The sequence below is a fragment of the Xenopus tropicalis genome, chromosome 3, assembly GCF_000004195.4.
Source record: "Xenopus tropicalis strain Nigerian chromosome 3, UCB_Xtro_10.0, whole genome shotgun sequence".
In the NCBI taxonomy this organism is placed as follows: Eukaryota; Metazoa; Chordata; class Amphibia; order Anura; family Pipidae; genus Xenopus; species Xenopus tropicalis.
In genome coordinates this window covers 28448480-28463018 of record NC_030679.2, presented here as the reverse complement: position 1 = coordinate 28463018, position 14539 = coordinate 28448480, and the positions used below count along the sequence as shown (strand labels likewise).

General features: G+C 40.1%; 1 protein-coding gene across 1 annotated transcript in view; it reads left to right on the top strand.

The window, feature by feature from the left end:
- The window catches only part of stard15 (StAR-related lipid transfer (START) domain containing 15), a 36115-nt gene extending 24336 nt beyond the window's left edge, over positions 1–11779 (top strand). The window contains exons 2-6 of the mRNA NM_001011090.1: positions 3651–3798; positions 7001–7104; positions 7934–8051; positions 9204–9256; positions 11348–11779. Coding sequence (NP_001011090.1) covers positions 3651–3798; positions 7001–7104; positions 7934–8051; positions 9204–9256; positions 11348–11578 — 654 coding nt within the window. The 3' untranslated portion in view covers positions 11579–11779. The remainder of the gene's footprint in view (positions 1–3650; positions 3799–7000; positions 7105–7933; positions 8052–9203; positions 9257–11347) is intronic.
- The last annotated feature ends 2760 nt before the right edge of the window (positions 11780–14539 follow it).

The window sequence follows — 14539 nt, the reverse complement described above, 5'->3', positions numbered from 1 at the left end:
CATTGATTATGCATTCCGCAGCCCCAATAAAAAGCACATGTTGAATCCTTGATTTAAAAAATAAAACAATTGTTAAGACCTGAATTATTATCCCAGGGCCAGCTTTATCAATGTGTGAATTTTCCCATAAAATGTAGCATGTTTCCAGCAGACTATTTTTCACTTTCATGAAACCCCTTCCATTTTTGATTTTTCTGATTTTGTTTAATTTGAATTTTGAATTTTTGACTTTAGTGGTTGAACCCCTGGGTAATAGTGGCCATAATGTTTTTTCATTTGATGTTTGGTGTAAATAAACAAATATACACTGGGGAACAAAGACCCTGAATTTTCAGAAAATAAATTTTAACTCCTTTAAGGGCTGTCTTTAAGAGCATAGATTGGGGCATTATGTTTTCTGCTCAAAACATATTAAGGCATTACTGTTGATTTATTCCCTTAAAAAGTGAATGTAAAAGCATTAAGAACCACCCTATTTAATTTGCAAGTAAAGACGGTAACAGGGGGAAAAAGGGATACAAATCAGAGTGGACAGAATCTGCATTTAATGAATATAAACACTATGGGGCACATTTACTTATCCACAAACGCTCCGAGCATTTGCTCGATCGGTCCAATCGTATTTTCTGCAACTTTTCCGGTGCTTGAGTGACTTTTTTGGGCTTTTTATAACTGATACATAGAAGGCAAATGTGCTAAACCAGTTCTTTCCTTCAGTGTATACAGTAGAGGAGCCAGAGTGCCAAGTCCCACCCAATAGCTGCACTGTTGCCTCAGCTCAGTCTAGTCAGTGGTTGACGCAGGATATGGTACATAAAGGTTACCAATGCCAGATGGAATACACCCTCAGGTACTGAGAGAGTTTAGTTTTAGCCAGGCCTCTGTTTCTGGTATTCTCAGAATTGCTTTCATCAGGTATGTAACCTGTAGATTGGAGAAAAACTGATGTCATTCCTGTATATAAAAAGGGATTGCAATCTCAGCCTGGCAATAATAGGCCTGTAAGTTTGACATCCATGATGGGCAAGTTATTTGAAGCCTTTTTGAGGGGTCACATTCAAAATTATGTTCTGGGGAATGACGCTAATAAGCATGGCTTTATGAAGGACAGGTCATGTCAGACAGATTTACTTTCTTTTTGATCAGCTTAGTAAGAAGCTGGACAGTGGGGATGATGTAGTAGATGTGATCTATTTGGATTTTGCCAAAGCATTTGATACCGTTCCCCACAAATGACTGCTTTCTAAACTAAGGTCTATTGGTCTTAGTGAAGTCGTTTGCACATGGATAGAAAACTGGCTACAGGATCGGGTACAGAGGGTGGTTGTTAATAGTACATTCTCTACTTGGAATAAGGTTTAGTTTTATTCAGTTTAATTCAATTTAGGTCTCAGTGGGGTCCCTCAGGGTAGTGTATTGGGTCCATTTTATTGAATTTGTTCATTAATGTATCAGTGTTTGCAGATGACACAAAACTCTGCAGCCCAATCATTTCTATCCAGGATGTGGCATCCTTGACCAACTGGCAATCTGGGCAGCTAAGTGGCAGAAGAGATACAATGTCTCACCCCTGGAGTGAGTCAGAAAAAGAAAGCAAACAATTCAAAACTATTAAGAAGAAACAATGAAGACCAATTGAATAGTTGCTTATCAATTCTATAACAGACTAAAAGTTGCTTTAACGGTGAACTACCACTTTAACTGTCATACACAGCCAGATATGTTACTTCTAAGGCCGATCCATTCATTGGGCTTAGGGCCAACTATATGATCATACAGTGGGGCCTAGGGAGCTCTGTTGGATGAGGACCGCATCAATGTGCTCATTGTCCAGTGGGATTTTCATACCTGCCTGATATCTGGCTGATTTTTGGCCTGGCAAGGCCAGTAAGGTGCTGATTTATTTTTAGAAACAAAAACACAGTGTAAAATTGCTAGATGCATTATTAAATAATCCAAAAAGTATAAAACTTTGTTGTGCGACATATTTTTTTGAATGACGCTATTTTATAAATAGGAAAAAGATTTGTGTTTGGAAAACTTTTTCTTTTGAAAGTTTTTTTTATAGAATTGAGCTGGGAAAAAATCTAACCTTCCAAAATCACTGAAGATCCTTTCAGCGCACAATGGCTGGTAACTGGCAAGGAACTTGGCATGTTAAGTTTGAATTGGCAAGCACTGTGGCTTTCTGAGATTTTGTGCCTCTAACCTGTAAGGTATGGCTTCAGATTGAGGCCTTTTATTCTGTGGGCCCAGTAGATGCCTGAAGATTATTGTTATTCAAGCTGCAAGATCTCCACAGGCGTTTGATATCCAATCCCATTCCTTAGCTGGTCGCCCACTGAGATTAAACTGGCCGTTTTATATAAGTGAGAAATAATCATAACAAAGAAGAGATAGTCGAAATAAAGGGCAGCTCTAATTACTCCACATCAGAGCTCAAAGCTCATCAAATATTGAAGTGTCCCTAATAAAGGGCGATGACATTCCATTCATTGAGCAAGCTGTCATTTCCTGCACAGAGGGACACAGAGACAAACTGGAGGAAGGCTTCATGAATAATGCAACCGATCACCGAACACTTGATACTGTAGAAGAGTTTAGGTTACTAGGTGAAGTTCTCTGGTTACCATAGAACTGGTGTATTATAGGCTTATGGACAGTGAATAAAACAGGAATCTGACCTGCCAATGAACCATTGAGTTTTACATCTCTCTCTTATCTTTTTTCCCTATCAAAGGGTGAAGAGTTTCCTTCTAAACAGCAGCACCATCACCTTTTGCTTTTTCTGTAGGTCACACTTTGGGCTATACAATGACTAGGAGGCAAAGGTATATATGTACGTTTGGGTGGATTCCAGAAGTGCTCAGGTCACTTTTTTAAATGTATCCGTGCACCCCAGTAATAAAGGGGGTCCTGCTCCTTGGGTTTATTATATCTCACTGAGATCACAAGATACTTGTTTAAACTACTGAACTTAAACCAAAAGACTAAGCAAGTTGTACAATCCCAAAATACAAGGTGTCTCGCTCTGTAGTCTTTAAAAAGTATTATATAGATCAGAAAGCCAATTTGGTATTCAAGGAGCTTTCACCATTAACCAAGGGTTTGTATGATTGAAACCCTATGTTTAAGTGGTTAGTCAACTGAAAAACATATACAGTTTTTGTCATTAAGCAATGAAGGAAAAGTTAAGGGAGACAGTCACTCTAGTGACCCCATTGTAAAGCTGCTGCTATACATGTTTTGAAATACAGTATAGCTATGGCTGAATTTACACTCCGTTATCTTTAAATTTACTTTTTACTACAGGTATGGGACCTGTTATCCAGAATGCTTGGGACCTGGGATTTTCCAGAGGAAAAAAAAAATTGAACAGAGTCTGTAGGAGATGGCCATCTTTCTGGATAATGGGTTTCTGGATAAAGGATACCAAACCTGTATATAGTACTACACCTCAATGGAATACTCTCCGTGCAATGGAATTTAACATATGGCTCTACGGCTCCTGACATTAATGGATAGTCCTTGCATGAAGATATCTTCCATTACCATAACATTATATAATAGGCAATGAATTCTTTTTATTAACAACTATTTAATATAAGTTACCTTATAATTACAAAACATAGCTTTTTTTTTTTTTTTAGATGTGCATTACCTGCAAAGATGTTCCTGCTGAAATACTGTATGATGTTCTCCATGATACAAGCTACCGCAAAAAGTGGGATTCCAACATGATTGAGACCTATGATATCGGAAGGCTGACTGTCAATGCAGATATTGGATACTACTCGTGTAAGTATATAAAAATTTCTGGAGCAATGCATCTGGGCATCAGAAAGCACCCTTTCGTGAGTGTCAAACGCATCAAGTCTGCTTCTTCAGTATATACCTAGTGCTGGATGGGGATCCTTTCTCTTCTACATTGTCATTCAGGGGTGCCCTAGTCAGTTTATAAAACAGAGCTTCACAAGAAATGCGGTACTATATGCACAAAGTGCAAATGCAGATTACCTCTTTCTACAGATGGTTACCAAGAGCTCATTGGCATAACCAAATAATTGTATTTGTAGTTTGCCAAAGCCACAGCCTGTTTCTGTAAAGCTATGTTAGACAACTTAATCAGCTATTGGACCCTGGATAGAGAAATGGCTGTTTGCCAGTGTTTTTGCATCTTTATGCCTCACAAACTTAGATTCAAAAATGAGCATCAAGTCACTTGTTTGGGTTCATTTTCATTATGGGAAGGTAAGCTTCCATGATGTAATACTGAATTTTCTAGGGTAGGGAGGTACAGAATCCCTACTGAGGGTTGACAGATGCCTCTTAGGATCAACAACATCTATGATGTCCTAATCAGTTTAATGTGTGGGGATTTATCTGGGCTTATATATTTTATATATTTTGACTTAAAAGGTTGGCATATGTACTATGAAAGCTTTGTGCTGTGTTTTGCTGTTTTGAACACCATGTGACCTACAAAAACAAAAAAAGAAAGGGGAAATAGTGGTCAAAAAAGAAAAAAATATATCGCAATGTGTTTCAGTAAAAGCGGAAGCTGAATTTACAATAAACCTTTTATGTTGCAGACAACAGTAATAAGTTGCTTTCCAGCAAGACTTTGTATTTTGTTTTTATTTGAATCGGTAGTAGAACTCCTCTATGACTAATATTTGACATTATCCTCTAAATATTTTACCATAAAGCTATGAATATCATGTAAATCATATGCTTATAAACGATGCTTAGTAATGTCATCAGTTATAATTGGTGCTCAGTGATGTAAATTGAAACTAAACTTCTCTATTACAATAAATAAAGAATCCCCTGTTGTAAAATATGAGAATCAGAAGTCACCTTTGGGTTCCATGACCTGCATAAAAGCACTTGCGCCGTTATATGGTCAAGGAACTCCTCAGTGCCAAGATTTCCCAATATGGTTGCTTTAGTGGAATTTTCACATGATGAACCATGAAGTCTCACTGAATTAACCTTAGGGCTCTGGCACACGAGGAGATTTGTCCCCCTGGTGCTTTGGCGACAAGTCGCCACGACAATACCCACGAAGAGATTTCATGCGAGTTGAGCTCTAGGCGATCTGCTACCCATGGTACACTCAACAGTTAACCCCCCCTCATGTTTACACAAGTCGCTCAGAAAAGGGTCTGTGTGCGATTTGAAACAGCAGGCGATTTGAAGTAGCCTCGTATGTTTTGACGCCGGCGATTTCCATTGATTTAGCATTGGCGTCTTGCCGCTCGTCTTGTCGCCAAATCGCTCTTTTAAAAATCGCCGGCGACAAATCTCCTCGTGTGCCAGAGCCCTTCAAGTCTGAAATCTTGTTCTCTAGGTTCAAAGCAGGTTTAGTTTCTGGAGATGAATATGTACAGTTTTAAAATTGATATTTGCTTTAGTGGCTTACCCAGTTAGTGCTATTGTCTTGGAAGCCCCATATTTACTTTTGGTTCAGTGAATTCTAGTCTAGCAAAGTACAATATGAGACAATGTTACTGCATCAAATAGCATTAGAAGACTGAAGGTTAAGGTGAAGGAGCTGTTCTTCCTGCTATTCCTCCAGTGTAATGAGTGAGGAAGAAGTGTGGACCCTATCTGAGTGGGAAGGAAGCCTGATATGGCTTTGGCCCAGAAAAGAGACAGCTGAGTGGTAAAGCCCTGTATATTGAGTGACTGTGTGTTTGCTTCCACTACAGAGGAGCTTATTTAGAGAGGGAAGGAACCCTGTGCATTGTGTAGAGCTCAAACTAGTTAGTATTTATTTTTAAGTGATTTTAGTAATGTCATATATTTGGTCTGAAAGCTAAATGGAAAATACTCCCCTAGTGCATCTGTAGTTTCGTAATCCCCATACAGAAAGTCAGCAGAGAGTGTGGCTTAGCAGACAAGAAATAAGAGTAGATCACACTGGTGAGTGGTCAGCCAAAGGTATTTGGTTTTGGGTGCTCAAAGCATGTAAAAAAGAGACACATTCCATTATATCAGCATATAGATTCATTGTACTAAACACAAATACTATAATCTTTTTGCCTTGATTAAGTTAAACTGCTTCTTGAAAGATAATTGTTATGTAGGAGCAGAAGCACCAACTGCTATCAATACAGGTACACAATATAGAATCTATTCCAGGTAAGGGATCTTTCTCTAATTTGGATCACCATACTCAGGGCTGCTCCTGCCATAAGGCAAGGTAAGAGCCAAGGTGAGAATCTTGCCTGTGGTGGCAGTGAGCGACCAGTTGCCAGGGGGGGCAAAAAGCCACCTCTGATAATTTATAGAGCCAAATTTCCATTTTTTAAAACTAAATTCAGCTCTGCTGAATAGTGCTCTATACACTGGCGATGCGACCACCTCCTCAACCCGCTTCGTCGCTGAAGAGGTAAGCAAGGAGAGAGTGAGGGGGCCGGCATCAGGACTGGTGCCTCCGGAGACAGCAGCCAATGAAACACCACTGACCATACTTTAAAAATCATGTAAACATTAAATAAACCCAATTGTATTGTTTTGTCACTAATATGGAATCATGCAGCTTGGTTACCATCAAGTACGAGATACAGTTTCATTATTACAGAGAGAAAGGAAATCATTTAAAAATAAGAATAATTTGTGTGTAATGGACTCTACTGGAGAAGGTCTTCCCATAATTCTCAGATAACTGGTTTCCAGGTAAGGGATCGGATCATACTAAAAAAAAAAAAAAATAACAGAGAAGTTTGTAAATGTGATACTTGTGGCCAGTTTGTATCTATGTAAGATGTGGCTCAATGGTCTCAATGGTCTTAAGTAACCCTCCTTTACTCCTACGTGGATAAAGGGTATAATAAAAAATGTAAACATAAGGAGAGCGATATTAGGAGCTTATTGAAATTATATAATAATTTGTCCAATTTTTTATTTTTTTTTGCATCTATTGATCTCTGCACTAAATGAATGTACAGTTAACGTGACCACTGTATGAGACAAATTGTATTTATATTTGCAGGGAAATGCCCAAGCCCTTTAAAGAATAGAGATTTTGTCACCCTGCGGTCTTGGCTTCCTCTCGGCAATGATTATATGATTATCAATTACTCTGTCAAGCACCCGGTAAGTCTTCTGTATGGTCCCACGTTCATAGAATACTTATTTATCCCGTTCTCTGTCTTCTAATCTAACCATGCAATACACATACGGGTGGGTGATATCGGGGAACATATAGGCTGATTCGATCATTTGGCCCTGGGGTCAAACGATGTAATTATTATGGCGGCAACGGGGCGGTCGGATCTAACTAAATCTTTTAACCTGTCCTATCGATATCTGGCCAATTTGAGGCCAGATATCGGTCGGGCATGCCCCTCGTTCCTGCCCCTACACGGGCCGATAAACTGCCGAATCGGTCCATTTGTTTGTATTTATTGTTATACTGTGTATTTATTATTATTTATCTTAATAACCCCGTTTGTATTAATGTATTCTACTGTACAGCGCATACATCCATGCATACATACATAACTCACTCCCCTTTCAATGGGCTCCGTCCATCTCTATGGCCCCAGGCCTGACCCCTCCTACGACCTACACTTATAGCTGGCCCCCTTCCCTTCATTTCTCCTTTAACCCCTTGTCTCCACCCCTTCTACAGACTACACAAAACTACAACACCATAATGCCCATTTTACTCCCTATTTTCTAACCCTGTTGGGGCTCTGTCATTTCCCAGCTTCTATCTCCCTCCCCGCAGACATTCTTTATAGCGTCCCTTTAAGCCCTCTGTTAATTTTGTTCCCACTGTATAGATCAAATCTAATGCTTCCTGCCTGTGCTCTGGCACTTGCTACTTGACATCTCAGTCCTGTACCATTCCTTTGCTAACATGATATCTCATATAAAACAACCACCTGAATTCAATGAGATGTGTCCTTACTTTTTATAGAAACACCCCCCACGTAAGGACTATGTAAGGGCGGTTTCGTTACAGACAGGCTATCTCATTAAAGCCAATGGTTCCAACAGCTGCTCGCTCTACTATCTCACCCAAGTGGATCCGAGAGGTACAATGTTTTTCTATATATTTTCTATAATTATGGTTTGTTCAGCTCTGTAGTAACCAGTAAAGGTTATGTTAGATGCTTTATAGATTTATCATCTAATGTGTGTGTGTGTGTGTGTGTGTGTGTGTGTGTGTGTGTGTATATATAATATAATATACATATTGGACAGGCAGTGCCGCTGCAGAGGTCCCGGCCGCCTGAGGCAGCCATGTTGATGCCCCCCCCCCCCCACCACACTCCCCCCGCGCTTAGCTTTTTCTTGCAGAGGGGGCCACATTGGCAAGATTCCGTTTTTTTGCAGCCCCTGGTAACTTGCTGGCCAATGCGCCTGAGGTAAGTTTCTCAACTCACCAGGTAGCAACCCTATTTGCCCTCCACATGAATTATGCTAGCTTACCAATCATATGATGCTGTATATGATACTGTTTTTACAGCATAAAAGCAAGTCAAAATGTTGTTTAAACAAAAAAAAAAGTTCTCTTTTGTAGATTTTTGGATAACAGGTTTCCAGATCTCATACCTGTACTTTCACTTTATCACTGTTTAAGTTAATTCTTTGCACAGAACATGTAAGGAGGAGACCTGACCACCAGATGGCAATGTCGCACCTATAAAACTGTTTTTGCTACATTTCACTTTGCCTACATGGGCAGATTTAGGGCAATGTTATAGTTGAAATAAATCTCCTGTAAATGCCTCATTAATAGTATTTGACAAATAAATAAAAGGAAAATAATTCAGCAAGAGTAGTTTTTAATGGCTGACTTAAAAGTGTTTACAATTTATTATATCTTTCATTAGCAGTCTTTAAAGTTCCTGCCCCACCCCCTACATTTGTTCTTCACAGCCCATATAGCCATGACTCCTTTGTCTCCATTGTTACATCTCTGCTAATCAGTCTGTTTTTAATTATGGCTGAATTGTTTCAATATCTACAGCCTGAGAGCAACCCTGTGTCTTTTTATAGCACATTTTCAACTATAGATTTTCATTGTGAAGCTTAAACCACAACTGAACAGTTCTTTGTCTCTCTCTCTCTGTCTCTCTCTCTGTCTCTGTGTATTGTTGGAAATATTCCCACAATGACAAAATTAGAAATGATGCAACTATGGTAATCTATGCATAATGTCTAACCTGGATTTTTTTTTTCAGGTTCCTTACCGAAATGGGTGGTTAATAAAGTTTCCCAGTTTGTTGCCCCGAAGGTATGGAAGATGTGATTTACTGCTAGATTGACTAGATTAGTTGGATTGGTTGAACTGAAAATTCTGCTGACTTGTGTCCATGGAAAGAAAGGGCCCTGGTTATGTATCTGTGTTGGTATATATTGTTGAATCAGGACTAAAGCTGACCATATACAAATTTGAGTTTTCTTCCGCCAAAGGTTCGGATATCGCTTGTATGTTTAAATGCAATGATCTAAAACTAACAGACTGAAATTGTAGTATAAAGTCCTAAAAATAACATGAACATGAAAAATAGGCAGACACTGATTGGACAAAAGTGACTTCATTGTAGGCCCCCTAAGAATATTGTCAGATACACAAGACATGCAACCCATCACCATAGTATGAAAATTATCGGGATGATAATTCTGAGCCCACACACAAACTAGGTTTAGTATGATTTTATCGGTGTGAGTGTATGTCCAGCTTTATAGGAAAATGAATAGTAAAGCCACTGGGGTTGGGGGGTGTTCCCAAAATTTTAGGCACCCCCACTGACTTTAAATGCTTCCCTAAGTACTGAACCATCAATACAGTTTTTGAAACTCAAACTGGCTGGGGGTAAGGTGGCCATACACTAAAAAGATCCACTTGTATGGCAAAGTCCCTCCGCATTATGCCCACCTTGAGGTGGGATTGATCCGATCTTTTGGGATCACTTTGACGGAATGCAAGCTGTTGGGGCTAGGACTGTATCAAGAAGCCGAAGCGCCCCTCACCCCAAAAGGATTTTTAAACCTGAGCCGGAGCAGAGGATTGCTGGGAACAAAAGGGAAGATGGTATACGTCTGCCCTATCAAAAACTACCCTGTCTAACAAATGAATCCTCCCTCCAGTTTCTTTAGCTTTCATTTTCAATTAAATAAACTATTATGGAACCATTATGGAACAGCTGTAGTGGGAGGCTGGGCTGGGACTGTACAGGCAGAGCTTCAGATCCAGGTTTGCAACTCTGTCCCTTCACTAAGTCAAACATAATGGGCCAAGAATGATTCCACATTCTTCATTGTGTTACACCTTTTGGTCCCCTACAGGTATATCTCCCCCCTCCACTCTAATGGTTTCCTCTTATTGCACAACATTCTGTTGTGCATCAGTAAATTCATGTGAATTTACAGCTGTTCTGGTGTGTGGGTGGGCATGCCAACATTTCACCAGGGACTTTAAACTACACCTAACAGCAGAATCCACTGTGTGAAAATAATATGAAATGTTTGCGGTTTGGCTCGTTAAACTACAGTAAACTGAATGCAATAAAGAGCCGGTTCACATTCGAGCATGTTTTTATGTAATTAAAAACCACTATAATGGTCTCAGGTTGCTATTAAATAAGACATCAGTGTCATCGAAATACATTTATATCGTGCCCCATGTTGGTTGACAGAGTGGGGAGGTAATTGAGTCATTATCTGTAGGTGCTGAAAAATACCACTGGGTCACACATTTATCCTTACCAATCCTGCACTAAAGGGGGTCATTCTTGACCTTGGGGGGGGGGGTGCAAGAGCACTAGGGGGTGCAAGCAATGGCATACATATTCAGTGCCAGGCCTCCCTGCAAAAATATCTTTGGAGGGGCCCAGAATGCACAGGTTCTGCTGAAAAATGTGAATATATCATGTCATTTTTTTTTTAAATGCTACAAAAAAATCATTAAGGCTAGTGATGGGGAAATGTTTCGCCAGGCATGGATTTGTGGCGAATTTCCGCATTTCGGCATTGGTGGATTGTTTCGTGAAATAGATGAAAAAATTCACAGCGCGTCCAAAAATTGTCACCTGCGTCAAAACAATAGTCACGTTTTTTTTGTCGCGTTAAAAAAGAATAGTCGCGGGTGACAATTTTTTTTTTTAGGAGCAACATTTTTGCTGTTTTGCTTTTCGCCGTTTCGCAAATCTTTTGAAAGATTCCCAAATTTTTTGGCAAAGCGAAACGGGACAGATTCGCTCATCACTAATTAAGGCATTAAATGTCAATTCTACTTTTGGGGGGGGGGGGTACTGTTACATATGTCTGTAACCATTATTGTATGCCTCCACCAATGGGCTTTATTTCTCTTGAATGTTTACAGGCAATGAAGAAAATATACAAGGCTGGAATCAAGTACCCAGAATGGAAGAGAAAGCATGACCCAGATTACAAGCCATGGGTCTATCCTGAACAAAACACACTACCGACTGTGAATTTGGCAGACTTGTCCATTCAGAGAGCTGACGAGCTGGAAAACATAGATGAGAGTGGCGTTTCTGAAGTGCGAATGCACATCAGCGATGAAGAAGATGGTTTTTCAAAGGACTCTTAAGGGGAATCTCTATGAATGAAGTCTATTAACAATGTGCTTTCATCCTCTTTGTACTTTATTTTTACCCTCAACGTAGTCTCACATTCAATACTAAACTCCTAATATCTCCTTCTAGAGGCACCAATGCTATAGTCAAGTGGCTGTTATGAGAGAGAACGTTCCACAGCACTGGTTCAGTTAACAATAAAAGATCATAAAGGATATGTTTCTCCTGTGCGGTTTCCATTTACCATTTATTGAGTTTAATGACAGCTATAAGGTGTGCCCCAAGTCTAGCAACGAATCAGATATCTCTTCTATCCGTGACTAGCAAGTGATAACCTGCTGATTGGTTGCTATGGGTTAGAAAACAAATGTTGCACCTTTTCTTACATTTCCCCCCAAACACGCTCTAAATAATTAACCTATGGAAAACAATTTAAACTTTAAAATAAACTGTATGGTTAGTTCATATCACAAGGTAGTGTGTTTTTTTCACAGAGAAAAAAAATTCTATCAAAGAATTTAACTCAAACAGGACATTAGAAGCTCTCCTTAGCTATATACTGCAAATGCCATCTTAATTACATATGCAAAAGTATTCTCCAATCAGAATAATCCTTAGGCTACTGCCACATGAAGCAGTTTCTTGGCCTGGATATAAACGCAGGATGGGAAACTATCCCTCTCCTCCTATCCACTGTTTGTTGTGTCTGCACCCAGAGCACTGCGCCAGAATGGGTTCAGACACACAGAGCGGATTTCAGCCCAGAAATGCGTGAGTATGCATTTTGCTCCAAAATTCACTCCGCTGGTTTGAACTCAGGCTAGTGCAGTTAAACTGCACAGTGAATACTGTGAATACAAAGGAGCAGTTTCTGCCCCTGAGGCAGTAGCATTACTGGGGTACAATAGTTGCCTTGCTGTTATCTAACATATAAATGATTGTTCAACACAGTGCGGTGCACAAACTGCCAGTTCTGGAAGTAAACTGCAACTTTATTTACCCACAGAACAACACCTTTTTTTCCCAGAGTTCCAGCTTCAGAGGTGGTATTGTATCACTTCTGGCATGTCAGAAATACGGCATTAGGTTGTGATTCCTTTGGCACAAGTCTGCTGAACGTATTAACACAACCTGCTATAGGAAGCCTGGAACTGGCATGACATTCAGTATCTCCAGTGTTCCCCAGAGCTAACAATCGCATTTACATACTGTTCAGCCGAAGAGGCAGAATGGATGCAATGGCACTTGGTGCAACTGTTATAAAAGTGCAAGGTTCATGCTTCTGGACCTAGGCCTTGTGTTGCAGGAATACAGCCAGCGGTGCCAGCACTTCTGTCTTATTTAGAAACAGTGAACTCACTGTGAGAGCTACATGCCTTTGCACTGTAATTATAATATTTCTAGCTGTGTGTGTGGTTGTCCCTGTGTCATCTGACTGTGGTGTGTGTTTGTGTGTGGAGCTTATTTTTACATAACCACTGGCATTTAAGAGACTTCCACATTCTCAGAGTTCTATAAAAATCTTTAGCTGAAAAGCATCCAGGCATTGATATCCTATGCTTCTCAGTCATATTTCTATATGGCCTTGTGAATCATTATAGATATTACTATACAGGTATAGGACCCGTTATCCAGAATGCTCGGGACCAAGGGTATTCCAGATAAGGGGTGTTTCCATAATTTGGAACTCCATACCTTAAGTCTACTAAAAAACTAATAAAACATTATTTAAAACCAAAAGGATTATTTTGCATCAAATGAGGATTATTTATACCTTATATGGGATCAATTACAAGGTACTGTTTTATTATTACAGAGAAAAAGGGATTCCATACCTGTACTTTGCTACTCAGTCATATTTCTATATGGCCTTGTGGATCATTATAGGTATTACTATATTATGCTACTCATATTTCTACAGGGACCTGTCCTGTGGATCTATATAGGCATTACTATACTCAAGTACATTATACATTGCCCATGAATGCTATATGTAGTTGCTCCAGTTTCCTCCTGACTAAACATTTGACCTGTTCTTTAAACCAGTATAAGGCTATCACAACATGGGACTGATTCTCGGTCTATGGACAAATGCAAGCCAATAATCGCCCCCTACGCTCTGATCAGCTTTCAAATGTCCCTGTTCCTTGAGCTACTGTGTCAGACCAATTGCAGGCACACAGAGAAGATTTTGGAGCTGAAACCCTGGCTGGCATAGTGGCTTCAAGTGCAAGCACATGAAAAAGGCTATTCGGAGCATAGAGGCTAATTTTTGGCTTGCATATATCAATAGTATTTTGGCTGCCTGGGTCAGTGACCCACTGGAAAGCTAGAAAAAGTCAGAAGAGGAAAGCAAATAATTCAAAACCAATAAAAAATAACTAATACTAAATGTTAACTTAAAGGTCAACCACCCTTTAAGAACAAATGCGTGTATTTAACATATTCCCATATGATTAAGGTATTTATTAAACATCAATATATTTGGCAGAGGAGGACAGTAGAATGGTGTGTACATACAAATGCTGACTGATGCAAGAGATAAAGAAGGCCCTACTATATAAAGCTTACAATCAGGGTTGGACTGGGCCGCCGGGATAGCGGGAAAAACCCCGGTGGGCCCCAATTATGCTCGCTCAGGGGAGGACATAGGGTGGGGGACCCTGCAGGCGGGGCTAGGGTGGCCCCTGTGGGGTCACTCAGCAGGGGGGGGGGTGCAGGGGGACGCTGCTGGCAGGGGCACCTTCAGGGCTCCTGGGGCAGCAGCCCCGGTGGGCCCTGCACCCCCCAGTCCAACCCTGCTTACAATCTAAAGGGAGAAGTTGGTATAAGACACAAGAGGGCTGATTCATTAAAGTGCGTTAAAACGTGAGCTATTTATAGCATGCGGTAAAATTTTTATCGCGTCTAAATTTTCGTGACTTAACGCACGATTCACTAAAAGCATACTTGCGTTAATTTACGCGCGATACTGC